The 24,832-nt window shown below is 43.0% G+C and overlaps 1 protein-coding gene and 1 long non-coding RNA gene across 3 annotated transcripts in view; both read right to left on the bottom strand.

The window, feature by feature from the left end:
- The window catches only part of Svp (steroid receptor seven-up, isoforms B/C), a 121,034-nt gene extending 118,795 nt beyond the window's left edge, over window positions 1–2,239 (bottom strand). For both annotated transcript variants that reach the window (XM_071709239.1, XM_071709240.1), the window contains exon 1: window positions 200–2,239. In XM_071709239.1, the coding sequence (XP_071565340.1) occupies window positions 200–551 (352 nt within the window). In that variant the 5' untranslated portion in view covers window positions 552–2,239. The remainder of the gene's footprint in view (window positions 1–199) is intronic.
- A 10,048-nt stretch (window positions 2,240–12,287) lies between these two features.
- Window positions 12,288–24,832, bottom strand: part of LOC139774182 (uncharacterized) — a 71,321-nt gene continuing 58,776 nt past the window's right edge. Inside the window, exon 3 of the long non-coding RNA XR_011718532.1 lies at window positions 12,288–12,330. This is a non-coding gene — a long non-coding RNA (uncharacterized lncRNA). The remainder of the gene's footprint in view (window positions 12,331–24,832) is intronic.

Raw genomic sequence — 24,832 nt, 5'->3', positions numbered from 1 at the left:
GTCATCGACTACAGGTATTAGCTTATTATCGCACGAATGATCAACATGGTCGTTAGAGATATGTCTAACAACTATCGCAACGTTAGTCCCCACAGTAATCGAATATGTCACTAAATATACGCCTATTAATTCATCGCCTAATCATAACGTAATCACGAGGACATTTTTATGCACTTTTCAAACGCCGTGAGCGACTCACCTTCGCAAGTAAACTGTCCGTAATGTTTGCCGCTGCTTTTGTCCCCGCAGACGACGCACTCGATGTTCGGCGATTTATCCGTTTGCGAGCTGCCGGACTGTGAACTATTAGCCTGGCTTCCGGGGGTGGTACTGGGTGGCAGGGGGTCCCTCGAGGTCAGGACCGAGCCGGCGGGCACCAGACAGGTGATGTCCTCCGGCGTGGCCGAAGGCGTCAGATGCGCGGACGGCATCGGCGGCGGCGGGCCTACCTGATGGGGTCCGCCGCCGCCACCACCGCCGCCGCCGGCTGCGCCCAGGGCGGCCCCGGGGTCCCGCGAGGCCCAGGACGGCGGCGGCGCGACCAACGCCATCGAGGCGGTGGTGCCGCGCGCCGGGAACCCCAGCTCCAACGTGGTGGTGAACTCGGGGTGGTGGTGTCCGGCTGGCACCCGACCAGGGAACAACGTCGCCGTCGCGGCCGGGTAAACCACCCCGGCAGTCGCCAGGGCGTCCGCGCCTACCGTCCCGCCGCGAACCACCCTGCCGGTTTCCTGTCCGTAAGACGCGATTCGACCGGCAACGACGACGGAGCCGACTGTAGGTGGGAGGTCAGCTCAGTCCGTCAAGAATTCCTCAAATTGAATCAGTCTATATCCTGAAAGATGCGAAATCCTGACACAGTCAATGTCCTCGGCAATCTGCGCGTTGATCACTTTGACGTTGATATATCGGCGATCGCTCCTAGAAATCACTTTTCTTCACTCACTTCTTCACTGTCCTGAACTTCCCGATAAATATCGCATAATCGTGAAATAAACTATACAAGTGATGTCCGACACCTATCATATTTGCAGAGAATCACGAGTAGACCGACGCGAGCGTTCTCAAATTATCGTTCGAATGCGATTGTACATATAGACATTTGTCGAAGATATCAAAGTCAAAGCTTTATCCTTTAACACGCGTTATATTTCCCTCAATTTTTTATTTTTGTTTCGTTTTCGCTCCGGTTCTCCAAATCTTCAAACTAAATAGCTCACCTAAGATTTACGGAGAACCGAATTCTGTCCGATCCTTCGATCTTTTTCCGAAGGTATCGCACTTAGGTTAAAGATTTCACGACTCCAATCAACTTTGTTATTACTCGTAGATTATTCGCGCTGCAATAACCACAGTGCCATCCCGCAAGAACTCCCAATAAACACGCGTGAATAACGATCGCGAATGATACAACGATGTCAAACAGTAACAACCCTCACACTCGGTCATGCACTCGGAGGCACTTCACTTTTTCCACGTGTACATCGCGAATTGAGAAGGAAGGTCTTGCGTTTAAGACACCGGCACTCGCACCGACACCGATCAAACTATTTCGACGACGATCGTCAACCCTTCGAGCATCAGGGAAACGACACACGATCCACAATATTAGTGAATCCGCTGCGAAAGGGGGGAGGGAGTAGGAAGGGTAGACAAACTCCGAAGATGAATCCGAAGCAGTTCGGAGCGATCGCGTCCTTCCGCTTTGACGCGATTTGGAGTATATCTTTCTCAGAGCTCTCTCTCATCCGTAGCCGCGAGCGTGCCTGCGTACGTTCCCGCGTGCGTACGTACGTGCGTGCGCGTACGCAGTCGATATATCGTACAGCCGCAAGCGACACTTGCGTTTGCGCGAGCCTCGATGTGTACGTTTGCTCGCCCGCTCGCTCGCGTGCGCGTGTACTTCTTCGGATGCGTGTTGCGCGATGGTGTGCGTGATGGTGTCGTCCCTCCGTCGCACGCTCGCAGCGCCGAGCATCAGCAACAGCAGCAACAGCAGCAGCAGCAGCAGCGACGGCGGCGGCGGCGGCGGCGGCGGCGACGGCAGCGGTGACGGTGACGGCGGCGGCGGCGGCGGTGGCGGTGGCGGCGGCGGCGGCAACGGCAGCAGCGGCAGCAGCAATAGAACGGAGGGCCGTAGTAGTAGTAGGAGAAGGAGGAGAAGAAGAGAGGTGATACTCGACTACCGCCTCGATACGACTATTCTTGGGGCCGACCAGAGACCGACTGCCGACTAAGGCGACCCCTGACACCGACCTGGACCCCCCACTATCGCAAACCCGCGAGGGTTTCTCGCGGGTTCCACTGGTTGCCATGACTACTGAAGGTGGGGTCGAGTCCCGGGCGCGCCCCGGTCGTCCTCTCATTGGCTACGGGCTTGCCCTACCCCGGACAACCAGCACGCGTTGCCCGACCAAGTAGTTCCGTACCCACTTTGACTCCTCGATCTAGTCGCCGTTTCCCTCTTTCTCTCCTGCGATCGCTGATGAGTGGGTCTCCTTCTTTCGCCCGAGATTGTCTCGCTCGCCGCACCGACGCGACGCCTCGCTCACTCGCTCTCGCTCTTCATCTATCTATCCGTCTGCCGTCAGTCTATTCGTCCTGCTCTCCCTCTCCTTCGTCGCCCCCCTTCTCCTCTCTCCTTCTACTCTTTCTCCGTCTCTTTTTTTCTCCCCATTCGCGAACTCCACGAACAAGTGCTTCGCAGTTCTCCTTATCGCGTTCCCTGTCCTTCTCCTTTTCTCTCGCGCACCATGTTCCACCACTCTATTCGTAATCTCTTCTCGCGGACCCGAGCTCTCCGGATTCTTCAACCTGCTGATCATATTATTACGCTTTTTATCAAACCGACCGCGACCGCTACCATACAGTCGTCATCGCCGCCTCTAAAAGCGCTTGTCGCGGGCTTATCTCGGACTGCCTTCTCGGGAGGGGGCCGTGTTCGATCCACTAGATTCAACCTCAAGCTCGTTTTAATCCTCCCGATTCCTATCACTTCTTTCTTTCCGCATCAAGTTAATCCGTCTGCGATTATTTCCGCTGACCGTTACTCCGATTCGTCTTGAATTCGCCGCGATGAATAGCAATCTTGAAGTACCTTCCAACGACTTTTCCGTTTTTAGCCATTTAATATCATCCTTACCCGCATTTTCTTCGCTTTACAAAAGAAAGGGTCCGCCGTTGTTATGAAACTGCTTCGTAAAGATTTGTTTGAAAGCATATTAGCCGGTTGGAGGATGACATGACTATAGACGAGCGATTAACATTTTCGTCCGGGTGTCTTTGGCCGTTTCTTCTTTTCTTCTCCGGAAGAAGGGCCCAGGTAGAAGGAAAGCGGTCGTCCACCCCGCCGGTGTCAGGGGCAGCCGAGGGAAGAGAGGTCAGAGTGAGAGGGCGGCAGCCAATGAGGACGTGGAGTCAAGTGGGGCGCGAAAAATGGGCCGGCCCGCCTTCCATCCACCCCGAGAGCTAAGGGTGAGGGTAAGGGTGCGCGGAGTAGGGCTAGAGAGGGCTCCGAAGGCGGCCGGGGCATCGAGGTAGGGTCAGTCGGGTCGCAGCCCTGCACCCCTACAGCCTCGCCTGTCAAGCTCTTTGCTCTTTCCTCGCCTCCCTCTATCTCTTACTCCTCCGTCTCGTTTTCCCTTACGCTTCGTCGTCTTTCCCTTGCGACGCGCGGTCCCTACGTTTTTCCGAGCTGCCGGGATCCGATATTTTTCATGTTCAATCTTACTTTCTCGTTTTTTGTCTTCATGCAGGGTATTGATTTAATGGTACATACATAGTTCGGTGAACGTTAAAAATCCGCGATTACGAATCTCTGCTACTTATATCATGTCAAATCTTGTTTTTTATTCGGATTGCCGTTTTATAGCTTATATACAGTGTTTTTATATCATTGAAGAATCAATAATTTTCTTCTCCCATTTTTTATATAAAAAATAAATGAGAAAAAATACTTTATCAGTATTTAACTACATTTTTCCTTTTTAAAAGTACAAATTTACGCCTTAAAAATCCAATAAATGTGAAAGTGTGCTAAAGAGTTAAAAAGAGTTAAATCTCACACATTACATCATCAATCAGTTTATCCTACATTCCGTTACCGATAAACTCCATCGCGCAACATTCTTATCGCGCAATTGCTCGCTGGCGTTTCTCCGTGCCGTAATCGATGTCGAGCCAAAGCAGGCGCGTAAGACGATCTTCTCGCCGAGCGACGAAATCGAAGGTATCCTCAACGCGTGATTCGAGCGCGAGGAATTCGGCCTCTCGATACAGCGCGCAGCGGCGAGAATCGCTATTCTTTTTTCGACGGGTTGCGTGCGTGCGCGTGCACGCAAATAGCGAACGGCGAATAGCGGCGGCTTGGTCGGGCGAGCGAAAAACGAGAAAACGAGGGTACGGGAGGCTCGAAGACGATCGGAGCGAAGCGAGCCGTTGGCACTCGCGCGCTCTTGAACCGAACTCAATAAGCGTGACCTCCGACCGACCGACGCTCGACTCCTCGGCCGTTACAAGCGCCGTCGTGGATGTCGTCGAGGGTCGGATTTAGGCTGCACCCGATGCGACCGCATCGGATTTCGCGCGACCTGTTCCACCTGACGACGTCAGCGCGACGTTTATCGCTTCTATCGACGCCGTAGGATTTCGTTTCGATGACAGGGCAACATTAATATACATGTATTCGAGAAATACATATGAAGAATTCAAAATGTTTTTTATTCTTAAGTTTTTTACTGTTTTTTTGTTTTCTTAGATTTATTATCTTACTGGTTATGCAATAAATATATTTTAAAAGAGAAATTATATTTTTCTTAAATAGTTTGGTGAAAGTATCTTATATACGTAAATCAAACTACACTTAATTATAATGCATATTACACGTTATCATACTTTAAAGAATTATATATGTTTAATTAGTCTCGTTGCAAAAGAAAGTTTCGAGTTTCGAGTTTTAACTGACCTATAAATACTGAAAAAAATATTAAAACTGCAACATAAGATAAGATAAAAAGTTGTTAAGAGAAATAAAAAACAAAACCGATAGCTGAAAATGGAATTATTTGTTTTAGAAGCGCTGCTATGATTCTTCGCTTCATTTTCAATTCTCGGTTAATGTTTTAAATTATTACAGCATGTTATTACAGCAAGATAACGGATATCTCGTATTAAAATAAAATAAATTAGAGATTGCAATATCGAGCGATTGAGAGTCTGAAAATTATAGTCTATAGATTAAACATATAATTATCTGTCAAATCGACTTTCTCTCAAATAATAATTTAATTTTCCACATTTCCATGACCACGAGCGACTCGCCCGTATCATATGTACCCGTCTTTAGAATATCCCGGATCCGATAACGACGCGGGGAGCGTCTAAAAATCTCAAATCACCCGAGGCACTAACCACCACCGGCGATGGCGGGGGCGTCCCGTGGCGAACCCAAGAACGACCTGCGGTGTATAACCGCAACCCCCGCAACCGCCGTCGGGGGTGAGCGAGCGTGCGTAATAGTTATAGGGGATACGTGTGTGCGGCGGTCGTCGTGAGTACGTTAGTAGGGTGGAAGTCCTAGCGGTAGATTGAGGCAGGAGGAGACGGGTGGAAAGGCAGGGGGTGGGCGCGTCGCGTACAAGTGCATATCGGTGAAGGGGTGCCCGAACAATGCGCTCATTCAATGCGCTCTAGATATGATTACCGGAAACCATCCCGTAATTACTTTTTGTACATCGAAAACGCACGAGGCCCTTCGCCTCCTCCCTTTCCCTCGAAAGCTATACCTCCCCCCGACTCTGCGCTATCCACGTTGTTTGTCCCACCTCCCGCCTTCGCCTTTATTGCCGTCGCGGTGCTTCTTAAACCACGCCATGACCTTCTTCCACTCTTTCAATTGTATTCTTAACGCGTGCGGACTCGTCAGTTGATTTGCCATTCTCAAGGTGATATATCGAAATTATCACGCTTCGCGTAATCTCTCGCGAAGTTGTAACATTCGTTCACGGTCGACTAGTCCGAAGAGAAATTATCTTCTGTATCGTTATGCATTTCTTCATTATTATAAATGAGATAAATATGTAGTTTAATTTAAAAGATTAAACGTAATCACGAGCGAACTTGGACCTACATAAAATACATACATTATAAAATCACAAAATGAGTAAAAACAATGTTTTTCGTTTTGCGATTCTTAACATAAAGAAGTTTTTCTACATGTGTAAGACCTTAAAAATGATTTATTGTCAACTAATCAAAAGTTATCGTATTATTAAAGTTGTTTGCTAATCAACTACTCAATTAACTATACTTAGAAATACTTTGTTGTTTTGTAATAGATTTGGCACATATTATACGTACTGAAACGTTAACATTTTGAAAGTCTCTTCATATTTTGAATCGATCGCGGAGAAAATGCGGCATGTTCCGCTGTGAGAGCAAATATTTATCTCGTGATATTAATTAAGTACTGAGGGAGTCGGTTGCTCGTTTGAGTCGCGAGCGGGTTCGCGGTACGCAAACGGCGCTCCGGATATTTTTCCAATCTTTCAACTCTAACCGCAAAGAACGCAGATATTGCCCGCCCCCGCATCCGGTGGCCGTGTAATCTTGCCGTGCGTCTTTGATAGGTTTATTACCGAACTCAGGCTTGTTTGCTCCGCGTACACAAGGTAGCGCTGGCTTTTTTTTTCTTCCGAACGTGGTTCTCACTCGCGCGATACCTGTGCAATCATATATTAAGACTGCAACTTTATCGATTTGCGCATTTACGGTTTTCTACCTCGCATTTAATGTCATTCAAATTGCACTATCAATTAACTTAGTCTGCTGTACGCTATCAACGCTATATGTATGCAAAACAGTATCATAAATAATAAATTATAAACTAGTTGGAAATCAAATAAAAATTTTGAAAACAGTTTCCTTTACACGTTATACACATTTTTATCTTATATGTTACAAAATCTGTAATACTCTTAATATTGTTTTGATCAAATGCGAGTTAAGTTTCGGTAACGGTTGCCATAAGATTGCAGAAAACAGGTATTAAAATCGATCTTTAAATTTGCATGACAAAAACGCTCGAACCTCGTTTGGACAAACATTTCCATGTTACTCGATGGAAGTTGTCTCGATAGTAATACAAAAGTAACAAAAGGGTTAAAATCGGTCGGTCTACGTGTCTTTCGAATTCGTATTAGTGAAGGAGCGTCATTAATTCTTTGTCATCGATTTTCGTAAAATTCGAGAGAAACCGAGAGAAAAACTCATCGAAAAAATATTTATGTAGCTGCGGATTTTAGCGAGAGGGAGAATCACTGATCTCGTGATCGTCGCGACTACGACGACGACGACGACGACGACGATGTCGACAGCGTTGGCGGTGGCGGTTGCGGCGACGGCGACGGTGGAGGCGGCGCCTGCATTATGAGTGTGTTCATATTTCCTGCGTTTGCCTCCTTCCATCCCTTATCTGTCTTCCCTACCCTCGGAGCCCTTTTGTTCGCACTCTTTCGACTGTTAATGCCGCGAAATTAACTCCGCGAGGAGCGAGTTTAAGAACTGCGCGACTGGATATAGATATGTATATGTATACAATATATATATATATATATATATACTTTCCAACCCCTCGCTCGTCCCTGCCCTACCTCCGCCGCTACCCCATTGTGCCCTGCGCGAGCGGTATTATTTTAACATTATCAGTTGCCTGGGCGCACTTAATTAATTTATTTATGAACCGCGCGCGAACAGGGACGAGAGAGAGAGAAAAAGACGAGAGAGAGCTCGAAACTCGAGTCGTTTCATCGCCGGATTTGTCTCCGGAGGTTCAGCGGTTCAACCCCTTGTCGTCGGTGGTTGTCGAGGCCGGTCGGAGATTCTCCCGGGCTTAGGGTCCGCCGAGCAAAAGGACGTAGCCCTAATAACGCTTCCTCCTTTATTGCGTCCCATTTTATCGCCAGCCAAAGAAACGGGCTCCGCGGAGAATGTCCGACCGAGTGAGACAGATAAAGAGGGGGCGAGGGTGGAAGGAGGTAGAGGACGACAATTTAAGGACTGAAATCGCAATGAGAGCGGTAACTGCTGTAATGAAAAAGGCGCTTGATTACGCGCCGCAAAAGGCGTTAAAAGCTGCTGCGACCGCTGATCTTTTAGTAGTAATTGTTCTTATTCTTAAAGAGTGAAGAAAGTAATGGTGGCATTGACGCAACAGGATAAGCGATCTATCTTTTGCGAAACAAAAAAGAAATTCTAAATACTTGTTTCATGCTTAACAATAAAATCTGCATATATAGTTATCCCCTATATATATAATCATTCTTATAATACTCTAATATTAGATTGTAAAAATTTCAAATAAATAAAATTCACATATTAACACTCTGACTAACACAAACATGTTTAGCGTTAAACGCGAGAGGAAAGTATATGTATATGCTGTTTCCGTAGTGAATAGAATCGCGAGAGAATCTTCGGCACTTGGCGAGAAATTCGAGTCACAATCGGAAAAGACATAGATCGGCCGGACCTTCCTCTTGGGGATTGAGCGATAAATCAAGCGATATCCCGGAAGGGAGGATCCCTCCGCCGTACTGTCGGAACATTTGCATAGGGGAGATTTTGACCCTTCGTCTTGGTGGACGAAGCTACCGGTCAGTCGTCCAGTTTTGGGATCACCTGTCCCACGATTATCCGGGGTCAAGATTGCGAGAGGGATTTCGCCGGGAACGGGACCCTTGCACTTCGACGAAAGCCCCCGTGCGCCCCCTTTTTCTCTCTGGTCAGCAGCTCTACTCCCCGTTAGACTCACCGGCCAATCCTCGTTCGACGCATTTACGATAAATTAATGGTTTTTCGAGGCTCCTCACCGGACGGTCTCACGAAAATTCAAATCGGCAACGGCCTCGTTTACGATTATCCGTTTCGTACTGCCACATGCCAGTATATAAACTATATTGCACTCTTTAGAAATAAAACATTCTTCAGGAAAATAGACTAGAAAAATCAACAATGTCTTTTAAAATATATAAATAAAGTATCGATATCAATTGAATATAATTCACGAAAAATAAACAAATCTTATTTTGCCAAAAGTAAGGTCCAGAAAGATGAATAGAAATAAGTGAGATATATTAATATTAAAAAATGTTTTAATAAAAAATTGTTTAAAAAGAAATATGTATTGTATTATACATATATTTTAATAGATGGTTTTTTTATATTAAAATCTAATTATCTTTTTAGTTTCGGACAAAGCTAAAATGTTGTAAAGAAAAGAAATAAAATAAATCAGTAAAGTATATAAATAAATTAAAAATGATATTTGGTTTTGCGCATTTTTGAATACAGATCAATCCATCAAGTTTACAAAATGCACTGACGCGGGATCCTGTTTACTCACGATGACCAGAAAGTGGACAATAGTCATTTCGCGCGCGATCATTAACGATCCGGCACAAACTGGGGAGAAAATTTCATGATTCCGTGGAATGAACGGAGAATCGGACATCAGTTCTGAAGGGAACGCTAATGGTTCCATATCAAACACCGACCGACCATTTAACCGTGCGGGAACTTTCATGGCGTTTCATCATTAATCTCCCGTGAAGTCTTCTCGTGTGTAAACAGCTTTATTGGCAGCTCCGAAGAGAGATTCCGTGACGATGCGAACCGAGCGAGTGCAAAATTTCATGGAAAATCTTGCGCTGGCGCAAGTCTACCGATTGCAGATGCCAGACGCAGGTGAGACTCGCATCAGTCATTCGCCGATCGAACGTTTAACGTTTCCTACCGCACTTTGAACAATGCTAAATGGAAGAATGTCGAGAAAGAAAAGAGAAGGCAGCTGGTTAAAGAAATTTTCATAAATAATATTATATAAAAAGAGCGTTAATAATTCGAGCTGATTTCAATAATTTGCATAAAATAAACTGCAGAAATGTTTAATTAATCGGTACTTATAATTACTAATTTCTTTAATGCGATTGCAATGAAACTATTAAAAATGTTCGTACAAAACGTTCTTTATTCCACGCCTTTTTCGTATTCAAATCAGACTCGAACCTTTCCATATATCTAAAATTGGATGAAGAAGAATATACTTCTCGAGCACCGATCTAATGCGCGTTAATGACTGAGACTCGCGGAACATCGGCGTCGTTGTGCGAATGAGAAGAGCGCGAAAGACACGGGGTATTTTCGAGTAGTAGAGTGACATTTGGGGGAGACACGCCGGAAGGGATCGAATCGCGTTTCCCCTCGATTGACGACGCGAGTACGCGCGCCCGGGCGACATATGGCCGTCACTGATTGCACCGCGGTTTCACTTTCAACCACGCTCGGCGTGCCGCGGCAGCGCGGTTTCGCATCCATGACGGTGGTAATGACCCGTCCTGACCCTTCTGTAGCCACCCCGGCTCGAATTAATACACCGACTACAGACAGACACGCTTATTTATCGATCAAATACTCGACGCGGATGAGGTTTGACTTTCTTAGATCTGCTGAGATTATTTTAGAATTGATTGACGTTATAGGATAAAAGAATATTGTTGAATAACCAAATACGTTTGCTTCCTAAAAATTTCTTTTGCTGGATACTTATGTTATAGATGTCAATCAAAATATGTTCTTCTTGTATTTATTTTGAAAAATAGAAGAAGGAGCGGAGCTAGCAAACACTAATTTCACTGTGTAAAATTAATTACGCGTTGTATAAAACTAATAACTAAAAAACAATCTTAAAATCATTAACAAATAAGCAATATTTTCAGTAAGCAACGGCTTTAATTTTTACCTGTAAAATAATTGCAAACTTATATTCTCATCCATGAAAAATATTATTAACTGATTAATATTGTATAATCATGGAAATAAAAGTTCAATACGACAACATATAAGTCCAATGAACATTTACTGATTTACTCTACCTTTCTCTTCACAATCTTTCTATAGTACGTATTCAATTCAAGAAATAATACAAAGCTATTTTTAGCTGCCATCGCATAATAATGAAGTTTGTTGAAAATATAAAAGTGATTTTAATCATAAAAAAGGATATTGTTAGAGAATGTCAATAGAACTTCCATTTGTTCAAAAGATCTCATGATTACAATCAGAAAAGGGTTACATATGCGTTCTTTTTAAAGCGTTTGAACATTGATTTTAACGCGATAAATTGTGCGAAAAGAAAATTACTGCTATCAACGATATGGGCTGTACGCGATGATGAGAAACTCCTCGTGGACGATAGGGTGTTCCTAGGCACCTCCGTATACGAAGGGCGAAGAAAGGTACTACAAGGGTGGCTGGTGCCCCCTGGGGAGTCTATTGTCCGGAACACCCTGATTAAAAACCCATTCCCCGGTTCTGCGCTTTAACCGGATGTTCAAAACCGAAATCCCAAGACCGTTGTTCGATTTCCAGCACGCACTCGCAAAAAAAGGAGCTTCGTAAAGACGGGATTATTATTCAAGAAGCCCATCATCACTTAATTACCGTGGTATGAATGCGTCAGTACTATTTTCACCTTTCACGTATTATATCGTTATGTGTTCAAGAATCAAGTTATAAAAGCATGTAAGCGTAATTAGTTTTACATCCTAGCGTGTAATCTACTTTCTAATTCTGTCAACAACATCCCGAACAATCACTGTAAAAGCGAACATAAAACCCCGATGAAATTTCCTGCTAATTTATCTTCCGCGGTTAAGATTTTTCTCGTTTAATTATACAATAAAAATAAATAAAAATATAAACAAACCAATATTATTTGCAATATGTTTATGCATTACACATCGGAGATAGCAGGCAAAGTATTTGAAGCCAACGCAAAGCAAAAGAAGTACGAGCTACTTTGACAGACACGGTCGCTGCGAGGCACGCCGCACGTTAATTCCGGCGATAAAGCGCAATCTGTCTGATCGACGCGACGATCGCGCGTGATTATGATTGAGGATGATTAGCCGGGGAGAGGAGAGCGAGGCGAAAGAGAGAACGACGCGGAATCGTTGCATCAACGCGTGACGAGTAATGCAACCCGTCAAAGCGCTCGTCATCTACGGACGTCATTAGTCTCGTTGACACCCCTCGGCAAATAATTACAGGCGCCTCTCACGGTAGCCTCGCCTATCCTTTGACTCTTACTTTACGCTCTGCTACGCCGCTCAATCACATCGAGTCATCCTTTCGCGTTGGAAAATTTGTACTTGAGTTACCGCGACGTTTCTTTAGCAAACGGTTCTTTTGGAGAATAAACTTACAAGAATATACTTACAGAATTTCGAGAGCTGATGCTTAACAAGTGGGACAGCGAAATGTCAACACCAGTATCTAGAAAAGAAAAGATGTTATTAAAAATGGAGATTATTAATTACATCGATATGGAATAATAAAAATATAACGCGTTAGATATATAAAAAAAATACGGCAGAATATCTTTTTATTCCCAAAGAAGAGATAAAGCGAAATTTATCTTTTCCTCGTCATTTAGAAAAACTTGCGAATTACTCTTTCCTTTACAAACTTTTCATATTTGCTAACAGTAGAAAGATCCTTTTCACAAGAAAGGCATCGTAAAACTCGGAAAAGATTATTAATAATTTTAATAATCTCAAGAGGTATATTAAGATAAAGTAGTCTTCTTGGAAGTTTATCGGTAGATCATACGATGGCAAATTATATCCAGACAACATGGCATGTGACGTCCGCACGCATACTCCTACATAGAAAATGTTCGCGTTACATGTTCCACAGTAATAAACTCATGATCTCGTTAACCAGATTAATGCAGTCCATCCTCGATTACGTTCTTGTGTGCGTGCTCCTCGGTGGGAGTACTATCGGCGCTAAAGTTCGACAAAGAGTTCGACGAGTTTCGAAGGCGCCCAACGACGAACTCGCACGATAAATTCCATTACTCATTGTGGCCGATCGTTAGTAGATACATCGCGATGTTCGATGTTAAAGACGGGCGGCCCTATTTGTGGGGAGGCGCGAGCGCGCGGGTCCGGGCCGCTGTAATTTGCATCCCGATTCCGGCTGGCATACCTCAAGGAGAAAACTTGTCCATCATTAGGTGAACCCGAACGTTACTCGTTAACGTCGGACGTTGATGAGCGTGCCGGTATCGATTGGGCCCCTCTCGGGGCCCGCGCGGATAAAAGGTACGGCGCGCCACGCGAGATTGCGGCAAGAAATATTAACGAACTACCGAGTGAAAGAGAGAAAGAGAGAAAGAGAGAGGCTGAGACAGTAATGCTCCTTTAGGACCGCGTATGGCCACGCATTAACGAGATAGGTGTTATGATGCGACCCGACCCCATCCACGGAAATTTGGTTGTCGATCTATCACGATCGCGCGTGAGTTTGCGATGATAATCGTAGTTCGTAATTAAAACCAAAGGGTTTCAGTGCCAAAGAGACATCTGTTAATGACTTATTATTAACCTTAAAATTGCGATTAACATATTATTCAACATTGTGATAAAACATCAAACCTAATTTCAGTCTTTGAGCAATTTTAAGGTTAATTTTTTTAATTACATCGGAATAATCTAATAGTCTCGTAAGTTACGAGATATTTAAAATATAAGAAGCTAAACTGTAATAAAAGTACATAGTAAAAGTTTATCGTTCGTTTAAATTTAAACAAACTTTACGCTTTGAAAATTTTAATTCCAAATTGAATTACGGAAATACCATTATATATCAATGTTAAATAATAAAGTTGAAACTTTGTCTAAAAAAAAGCAGACGCCATAAAAAATCTATTATTGATAAGATCAGAAAGTCTTATAGTAATTTTTCAATATCCATTCGTTTTGTAACTTTATACATATATAAATAAAGAGCTTATATGTGCATTTCTATATAATCACACGTAATTTAAATACACCTAGGAGCGCAGAGTTTCCGCTATGTCATATAAAAATAACAAAAATTTATTCATTCTCGCTGTACTTCAGGTATATGACATCGCGAGGTGCATAATAGCTGAAGCCGCGCTAACGGTGAATTCATTGGACGTCATTAAAATGTATCTTTAATTTCGCGATTATTACGCGTTTGTACGTGATTTATTATGGGTGAGAAGCCACGGATAAAAGACCAGTCGTTGCGGCAAGGATATCGATGTGTGGCGTGCAATAAATAATTATCGTGGCGCAGCCGGTATCGTAAAATAGTTCGACGCGGTTAATTAGGCAGCCGTGTAATTGATGAGGAGCGATCGTTCGAGCGCGAAAGCTTCTTGGCGTTCCGCTCTTCGATTTGCTTCTTCCCTCGACTAACGCGCTTGTCCGCGCGATTTTAACGGCTATCGAGGACGACATTCTTGTTTCGTTTGGCTCGGTTTTCCTAACATTACTGCTGTTTTGTTAAAAAAGAAAATCGAAAAAAGCCACGTAAAATCGTAGTCTATCCTTCATAGTTTAATAAAGAAAATAAATTTTCTTACCAAATTTACTACGTAAACACGCACACGAATTAATTTGCAAATGCGATTAGTTTGACCTGTTATGATCTAAAGTTGATCTATATATCCTCTACCAAGATTGATTTAATTACATTTAGACGATCGCGAAAGTAAGTTTAAGAGAGATTATTTCAGCGCCATTAATTTTATGCTGTGATAAAGAAAGAAATGCGAATTATCTGAAAATCTATTTGATCTTATTTTTTACGTACACACTAGAAATATCTAAAACGTATTGAAAACGTTAAATTATAATGTAAAACATTTGGAACAAATATTGAGAGTCCGTGATACGTCAAATTAATTGGTTTGACGACGAATCGGAACAATAGGGTTAAACAAAAACGTCTTCTTACTTTTAATACGTGCATTATCTCACAATGGTGAACGATTATGTTATGTCGTCACAATACGGCATACAGTGCACCTATTAGAAAGTCGATTACGCTCGTCGAAGCCTAAGAGACACTCCGGCCGCGTCAACCCTTCGTCGTCCATCACAATCGCTCCAGCGTCTTTGCCAGTATTTCATAATTAGCTAGACAATGGCGGCGAAGACTCGTGACTATGTAACAGTATCCCCCCCCCCCTTCTATTATCCTTCCACCGCGGGAACGGAATACGCGCGCGAGTGTTTTTCTGCTCCATGAATCTTTTAGTCGGACGCGCTCGACGATTCACTAACGCGGCGGGGACACACAACCCTTGCGCCCTTTGGAAAACGGTAAGCTGATTCAGTTGTTTACCGTCTACCTGTTCACCTGTACGACCAGATGAGATCTCATACAAAAGCTACAAAGAGACGAACAGAAGCGAGGAGTGTTAGAGCGCATCTAAAAACAAGCACTTGCACCACTTTTTCGAGAGCTATTTTATGTGGAAAGAATATTACTTACAACAGGCAATGAAAGAAAAATGTTACAATGATGAAATTAAAATAAATGTCTTAAAAATTTTCTGCAGATTTCAGAACAAAGAGTTAAATGAAAAAAAAAATATATATATATTTCTTTTTGCATAATAGCTGACTACGAAAATGCTATATAACACGACATACAAATATAATGGATTTGTACAGTCACCTTCTTCATTTTTTCTTATATTCCACATTTGATTTTATAAATAGCCGATGATCTCCAGTTCAGGAAAACATTATTCGCGAGCTTCAGGAACGAACAAAATTCAAGATCGTACGGCCGGATTTAGCACTAAATGTAGGATACATAATATTCGCTTTAATACGTGGATCTTCGCACAAGCGTCGGGTTTGCGGCATGATCAAGCGTTTACAATGGTATAACTTTGAGCCGGCAGTGCCGGCACACCGGCCGAAGTGAGCGAGCGCGTACCCGGGGAAGCTGGTAGCTGGTTTTCGGCGCAAAAGGTCACCGCGTAGTCGGCTCTTCCTTTGAGAGCGGCGAACGTTAATCAGTTGGCAGGACCGGGAGAGAAGGGGCACGGCTGGTAGATTAATTAAGCCGTAATTACTGGACAGCCTCTCTAGTTGCTAATGGGCAACCCGATATCCGTGAAAGGCCGCGTAACACCGCGTGAATAGGCAGCCCGACCGCTGACCGTCAGCCTCGCCGATGATTATTGAGGTTGCTTCGATATGTTGGCGAATATTCCGAAAGGCCTCCTCTTTCTCCCCACCCACCCCTGCATCAATCGCGCGAAGAATTCTTGATTGAAAAAAATGCCTCTGAGAGTCGAACATCGAAACCCATGAGTCGATATAGTAATGTCAATTAATGCAAGTTACAACGCTATAAACACTGAAGTACGATTAGAAGACAAGACGCGCTGTTGTGTGCTGTGGTAACGTCTTTGGGTTTGAAATAATTATTTGAATCTATTTGAATATCATCTAGGAGATAAGGAGATCTCTAAAACTAATTGCGACATATAATATGGAAGGATGGAACTTAAACTCAATGTGTTCCAATTTGCATGAAGATGTTAGATAATATACCGTGTCATTCGGTCGTTATGAGTAAAAACGCGACGATTGTTGTAGGATTATATTATATTGCGCCTACAGAGCATGGAAAATTAATCTAATCTTAATTATACTTACATGCAATATTTACTGATAATTAAATTAAAAATCAGTAAATTCACCCAGAACGAAGTCGAGAGATCTTCACTGGATGTAGCGTTAGATGCAAGGAGATAGAAACACAAGAGTGATCGATTACCCTTAAAAGAAAGAAAGGAGGACAAGGGCCCATGGGCCGAGAAAAGGAACGGGTCGTGGGTCCCCGTGCGGGCAACGACAGCGGCGACGACGAGATCCCGAAAGGTAATTACTCCATGCTATGTACAAACAATGGCGCCCGTGCCCCTTGTTGCGCGTGAGAAACAAAACCCCGGTCAGTCCGTGCGCGCCAGGTGGGGCCCCAATGGGTTGCCTTGTGCATATACCTGTCCGCGGTAACTGATATGCCCGATGGGGGGATGACGGGGGCCGCCAGTTAGGCCACGGAGATTATGCCTTTAACGTCTCGCGCAATGAATTACATAAGCATTAATCAGCAGAGTGGCCCGAGGGCCGGCCAAAATCGCCCATAACCGAAACAATATCCCGGCGAAAAGAAGAACGGCTGGCTCGCAGTTTCCACTCGAACGATCTCGTGGCTACCTTTCGGTGACTTCGTGTTTTCTTCTTGATTTATGAAAATTGCACAGCTCAAATAATAATTCGTCCGTTATTGAAATGAAAAAGAGAACAGTAAAGAAATGGATAATAAAAATAATCTCTTTTATTTTATTAGAGAACTGTTATAAAAGTAAATGTAGAATATTATTTATTATAACAAAAGTATTAACTAATTGTCTAGCTACTTTTTATCGAAAAATTGACCACGTTGAAGATATTTATAAGAATTCTAATTCCAAAATAAAATAATTTTGCTATTATAATATTTTCCATAAAGAAAAAAAATAAAAAGGAAAAAATAATGAATAATAATAATAATAGGTAGGGAAAGAAAGAGAAAAAAGAATATATATAGTAAAATATATTCCGTAAAATATATTCGACATTGTAATAATCCTTGCTAACTTCGATATACTATTGTCGAATAATTTTATTATTAAAAAGTTACTAAAGAGTTATTAAATACAAATCTCAACTATTCCTGTCGATCACATGTAAGCAGAGCTTATTCCATTTCGAGAAGGGGATATTTTTTTCTCCCGCGCGTTCTCCGGAAGTAGCCAGGCGAAAGTTGTTGATCGGAGGATCGCGAGGATTCAATCCCGGATCAAAACGTGACGAAGCGGTACGCGATAATGCCCCAGTTGCGGGGCCCATCTTCGCCCGTTATCGCGTTCCCGTTCTTTCCCGCATCTCCCGCAGCCGTTAAATATCCAGGGGGGGGGGGGACTATTCCGTTGCTCTCGCCGCTTCCGTGAGAGGCCTACGCCCCGGCTGGCGACGGCAACAATGAAAACGGTTGCATACTAACCACCCACACGTTAATCGTCAATCCTGTTAACGTCGCCGACAGGGCGGACGCCTCTCCCGCATCGGGGGATCATCCCTTAATCCGTTCATTCGCATCTCTGCAGCCCCCGAACCACCTACACCCGAATGTACTACGAACGAGTAGCTTTGAAACTTGCACCCTGTGCCTACTCGCCCCGCACCCCTTCTTGTGTTTCTCTCTCTCTCTCTCTCTCTGTCTCTCTCTCTTTCTCCACCCCAATCTATGGTTTTCTCCTTCTATCCCGCACTCCCGCTCTTCCTCCGCGTGCACGCGCGTATGCGCGAACGCGCACCGTGACGTCGACAATGCGTATTATTCACGCAATCTCGCGTATATACAGGGTGCTCCGGAACACGCGTTGAATTCTTTAATTAACTTGAAGTGGATTTTTTTTCAAAATACGACAGTGTCGTGTCGACAGTTTTCAAGTTCTAAGCGATTAAATAAGAACAGTTTTTCACGAATCAGATTTCGCAAACAATTAAGAAGTTTTCTTCGCTCATTTTAACAAAATTTTGATTGGCAAATTACTGAGATATTTAATAGTGAGGATTATATTAATTGTATTAAAAAGTTGTGAAAAGGATATAACGTTTGTTGGCACAAGATTCATTACATTTGGACGAGAAAGGTATTTAACTAAATAAATTTTTTATCAAGCACTTGTTCATCCAAATGCGCGCGAGATGTCTGGATCGATCGCGACGTAAATCTGGGTGCACCCGGAGGCCCAGCCAGACATCTCGGGACGATTACAGGATTACCGGGAGATCGGGATGTGTAACGAGGTAAGACCGACTCGCGTCGTGCCGTGCACGCTCTCGTCTTTACGCTAAGCGCATCATGCTGTCGCGAGAGAATCGATTCGGGTGCTCGGTGAAGCTCGTGCAGGTGACGCGAGGCACCGGCTGCGAAAAAAAAAACACGAGGATCTCTTCGGCGGGGCACGCAACGGGTTAGCTCCCGGGATGAAAAGCACACGCAAGTCATCCGGGGCCCTGGTGGACCGCGCGCGCGTTTCGACCCTCGAGATTCATTCAGCGCGACCTCCGATTCGAGGAGGCAAAGATCGGCAAGAAAAAAAAGGGAGGAAAGGAGGAAGGAGGAGAGAAAATTGGGATGCGCCTTAATAAACATGTCTTACAAGAACGCCCGAGTGCATAACCTGCACGAGCCAAAAACCGAAAGCAAGAATAGATATGCCCTTTCTCTTTCTTCTCTTTTTCTGTCTGTTTACTCCGTTTCCTCGCTCTGCTCCACCAATCTCTTTCGCTCTCTATCCTCTCTCTCTCTCTCTCTCTCTCTCTCTCTCTCTCTCTCTCTCTCTCTCTCTCTTTCTCCCTTCCAGCTCTCTTTTCACCGGGTAACGCGGAACACAATGGATAAATGAGATTTTTTGCGAGCGATTGAGATCCGAGAGCAGGAAGAGGAAAGCAGTGGTTGGGATGCAGAAGAGAGGAGAGCGAGGGGGGGAGGTCGGATCGGGGGGAGGGCATCATTGTCTCCCCGGGGAGAGACCGAGAGTGTACCGATGATAGGGTGCATCCCCCGGGAGCGAGGGCTCGAAGAAAGGGTTGACAGGGGAGGCGAGGCTTTTAATACTTGCGGTACCGTCCTGCCATTGTCGATAAAACGCATCGGCTGGATTACCATAAGTACGCCATGCCGAGAGAAAGAGTGAAAGGGAGAGAGAGAGAAACAAGAGATTGTCTTTACGCTTACCGAAGAGATATCCACCGGCCGATCCTGCGCGATCGCGAGCTATCCGATACGATCTGCCGTCTCACTGTTTTCAAAGTGAAAACAGTTATTATTTGGTTTCGTTATCTCTGATAATGGAGATAGGAAAAATTTTGATATGAAAAAACTGCAAAGTAAAGACAAGACTTAAAAAGAAACGTTATTATATAACAAAATATTTAAGCGTATTGAGAAAGAAAATACCGCAATTTTCTACATTAACACGACTGATTTCATCTTTAAATAAATATTTTGCGATATAAAAGTAAATCGATAATAATTATCGTAAACTTCAACATAATTAATTTTCTTTTTTAAATACATGGAAACAATTTTTCTTTCACTATATTTTATTGGATTTTGAGAGAAATTTCTAACAGTATTATTTTTCTTATATACATTATTGATGCATTCGTAAATAACATAAATAATAAATAGCGTAAACTTACGCGCAACATTATACGAATATCATATAAGTGACAATAATTTTAGCGTTAGATAAGCGTCTAACGTTACGGAGAAAGGATCTCGCGGCCAAGCTCGGAAGGAGCAGATTTAAAAGGACCATGATCCTTGCGCAAGGAGACGAGAGCCGAGCGGCCGGTTCTCCTCTATCTCTTTCTCTTTCCCTCTCTCTCTTTCAGGATCGCCAGGATCGAATTCATTCGCTTGGGTATGTGTGCATGGCTCGTACATCAACCTGTCATAATTAATAGGACCTTTTTGTGTGCCCCGAGTCTACCCCTGGATCTTAACACTTTGTCTTATACGCGCGATGCAACGTACCGGACGGGCTATTTATGCTATTATACTATCGCCCGGACAAAAGTCGCGAATGGTGGGAATGGGGGAATTTACGACTGCTCGACGTCCATTTCCGTGTTGCAGCACCGTGAAGTGCATCGTGCGTATGCTAGACGATGTTTCATGGCGAAACGTACGAGATCCTCGCGGGCGAAATCGGAGCGGCAACGTGTTCCTTAACGGCGAAAAGACAAAGCTATCTTGCGACTGCACGCATCATCAAAATCATATTGCGCTTTAGATAATTGGTAGATAGAAGCGAGATAAATGTAAGCAAGATAATAATATACATGTTCATGTATGAACCATTAGATAAGTTGTAAGTCATTTTTCTTACTTTGAAATTTGTGAGGAAAGTTAACGAAAGTATCTAACATATACATTTTATCTCATATAGATATAAATGTATGATTCTCTTGTCTAAATAATTGTTCGTATATTATTAAGTTTTGCCAATTTAAATAAAAAGTATGAAAGCAAAAGCAATTTTTAAAAAATAACGTTTGCTTTGCAAACAGGATAAATTACATAAAATTAATTAATATAATAAATGCGTACACAAGAACTATATTTTGGCGTAATTGTGCGCGATTATAAATATCCCAATTAATCTTATATATGAGATAATGTAGAAACTAAATGTATCGCGACGATCGGTCTTTCTCTCCTTTTGTGATAAAATTCACGAAGTTGACACCGCAACAGCGAATTTAAATCCCAACTCGGACCCGTGTTAGAGCAAACCGTGAAACCGTACTATTATAAATGAAGGTTCCATGTTTTCCCAGTTTCGAGTTTACAAATTGGCGAACAGCCGACGGCGACAATGACGACGATGGTAATGACGAAGTCGACGACGACGACGACGGCGACGACGATGATGACAACGACGATAGTATAAGAGCCCACGGTGCAAGATTTCGACACCGGTGAGAGTCGGGCACGGCTAATTAGGGGAGCCCTCCGTGTCACAGCGAGTAAATTAATTAGGACGCTGATTAATATCCGAGTATTAATCCGGGTGCTCCAGAATCGTATGATTTCGCGGTTTATAAGGAAAGATCGTTTTTTATCTCGTAGTTACGGTTGAACATCTCTCAATATTAATATCAAGCAAATTCGAGAGATTTATACTTGTTAAAAATAAAACTTGTACTTGCGTGTAACAAATGATCTTAGAATATCGTCAGTCTTTTCAAGTCGCCGCATCGTTATTAGAAATTTTACAATATACAAACAACGTTATCATTAAAATGTGCAATGTGGTAATTAAACTTTGCAACACGCTAAGAATTCCGTGTAAGATGACTTTAGTATTGGATTCTGTATATTCTAAGGATATATTTCCTCTTCTCATTTAGTCACGCGCAAAATCCAAGCTGCAGAAGGAAATTGCAAACGATCACGAGCACCGGCTGTACGCGCGTATATCCGCATCCTCAGCTTTATCTCTCAAAAGCAACATGGAAGGTGAGACTGCGCGTTTCTCGAGATGCGCGCTTTTCCCTCGCCAGCCGTCTTTCCTCTTCCTCCCCTTCATCTTTCTTCTCCGGTGCAATCGCCGGTGCAATGTGCGCAACTCGCGACCACTGATGGACGTACGGACGTACTGCAATGCGAGGTACGCTCTGGCATAGTGTGTACGGTACAGCATGCCATATGCCATATGGCTAATGGCTTCCGCGTTGCTAAGCGTCATTGATAGCACCAGCCGAACCCGGTGGTGTCCATGCCTGCTCATCTTCGTAGAACTGCGATAGCGTTCCCTTGTTAAGCCAGCATAGGGATCCTTCTCGACGAATAAGACCGACTCTTACTTCGCGCGCTGATACGGACGGTCAGATATCGTGATTGCGTTTGCCTCGTGCGAGTTATCTCACATAACAGACGAAGTAATAGATAAAATATAATAAATTAAGATAATATAGACTGAATAATAACAGTAATAAGATGACTGATAATCACGTATCAAAACAGTGAGACTAACTACATTAACAATTCCAACTTGCTCTGAATAATAATTTCACAGAACATGTTTATGTTACGCAACAAAGAGATAGAGAAAAAAAATTTATATTACTTACATTATATTACTTACATTATATTACTAATAATAACCGATTTTAATTGAATTAAAATAAAATTTTGAAGGGTTTACGTATACTTTTATCATTTATAAATTTTAAATACTTATTACATCTTGTACAATTATAAGAAATATTTCTTGAGATATTCGGCATTGTATCAGACGTCAAAATCTTTATCAAGATTTCTTTAAAATGTTTTGAACGTAAATTTTTTCAAGTAATTTATGTTTTATAAATTTTATTACAAGGTATTAATCAACTTGGTTGTAAAATTATCATTGTATCTCAAGTCGTTTCTAAATATATACGGCGTCAAGCTTCAATTAAATTACTAATTTAAATTTAGAATCTAAATCATTCATTAGAATTTTTTTTAGAATTTCATCAAGACTCGACGTCACAAATATTTTCGCTTGCTATCACATTAGAATCTGTATATTCAGCATGAAACTCCATTAGCCGTCAACCATGTACTTAAATCCCCAAACGCCGATCGCGAAGTGCTCTGTCGATGAGCAACGATCCGTGGGAAAGATCGTAGAAACTGTCGTCCATTTTAAATCCCTATCGTTTGTTGCTATCTACGGACAGGTTCGAGCACCGTGCGCTTCTATTGACTTGCACCACGGTTCGACATCGAATTGAACGATACTATTCGCATAGCCACCTTCCACTTCCCACAAACGAAACCGCGGTGTCATCCTCCTTCTCAGATTCTTCGGCGGCGTGCAACAATAAGCATCGACGAGACGCGACCTGACATACTCGTGGGATTGCGTTTCATTTTCGGACCCGATACAGTTTCTGACTTTTGCTGATCAAAGATACATCTTTCGTCGGGAAAGAAAAGAGAATATCTAAAATAATCTGTTATAATTATCATCGCAATCGGGAAAATAAATTCTATAAGTCATAGATTAGTCAGCTTAGTTGAAATTCCTTAATAACAAAAAGATCGGAATAATGGAGAACTTGATAAGTATACATTATCATAAGAATAATATATGTAATCTACAACGTGTATTTTTAAAATAGAAAAAGACTTATAAATCACGGTTTTGTGTTAGCTTCATTCATTTTTCTTTGTGAGTATACGTGTGTACATACATATATGTGAATTTATTTCCTTATTTATTTCCCTGTTTATTTTCATATTTATTTCATCTTCAAAATACAGTTTAAAAAGTCGCTCTTTATTCCGAATCTTCTCAGATCTTTGCTTCTTCAGGGAAACATGAATTTTCGGACTCTTGTACTCTTCTGCTTGTGTGTCGGATACAGATCTATCGGCGCGAGCAGTAACCGTCGTGCGCGCAATGACAACCGATCGTTTCCTGGTATAAATATGCAACGTGTCACCCGGGGGGTCAGCTCGGATTCCTCGATGGTCGGGTGCACATGCACATGCACATGCACATGCATATGCACACGCACGCGCGTATTCCGCTGGCGGGCCGTACGAGAACGAGAGTGAGTATGCACGCGTTCGCACAGTCGCACTGGCTAGATGTGTATGTATTGTATATATGTATGTATGTGTGTGTGCGTGTGTGCATACGTTAAAATCATCCACAATGGGATCCTCCACAATAGCCTTTGTCCGTCGCGCTCGTGGAAAGAAATGAAAAACGAGGCCCTCCTCTCTGCGCCGGTTCCTTTTCGCTGGCGTGCGTGCATGCTTACATGCGCGCGCGCGCGCGCGCGCGCGTATGTCCTTCCAACGTGATCTCCTATATACGCACCTTTTTGTGTTTTCTCCAGTTCAGCCATTTCCATATTTGTCGGTATTTCGGTATTGTTATGCGGCATCTCTCTAGAGAGTGCGGAATGCGGTAAAATCTTTATTTACTGTCATCGACGCCTATCTACTTCTCTCACATTACTCTCCGCCCATTCGCTACGAATTTGACTTTATATTTTCTTCATTTTATTCACGATTTATTTTTTCTCAAAAACGTTTACTGGCGCGTGTCTTAATTGCTTATAATGTGCATTCAAATTCTTTGTTTTATTCTGCATTTTGTTTTATCTTTTGAATAAAAAGCTGCACCGTTGTCTTTTTCTTTTGATTTTAAATAAGCTTCGCTCACTCATTCGTTCCACCTTGCTTCTTCTCTGCACACACACACACATTCTCTCTCTCTTTCCCTTCTGGCCCTTCGCATGGTTGAGGTTGAGGATGAAAAAGAGTACCGTATGTGCACCGCCAGTTTTTAGAGCTCGGCAGAATGCGGTAA

Source organism: Temnothorax nylanderi, unplaced genomic scaffold, assembly GCF_030848795.1.
Source record: "Temnothorax nylanderi isolate EJ_2023f unplaced genomic scaffold, tnyl_v1.0 TNYL_tig0075_pilon, whole genome shotgun sequence".
Lineage (NCBI taxonomy): Eukaryota > Metazoa > Arthropoda > Insecta > Hymenoptera > Formicidae > Temnothorax > Temnothorax nylanderi.
Note: the sequence above shows the minus strand (reverse complement) of the source record. Positions and strands in the feature narration are given on the sequence as shown.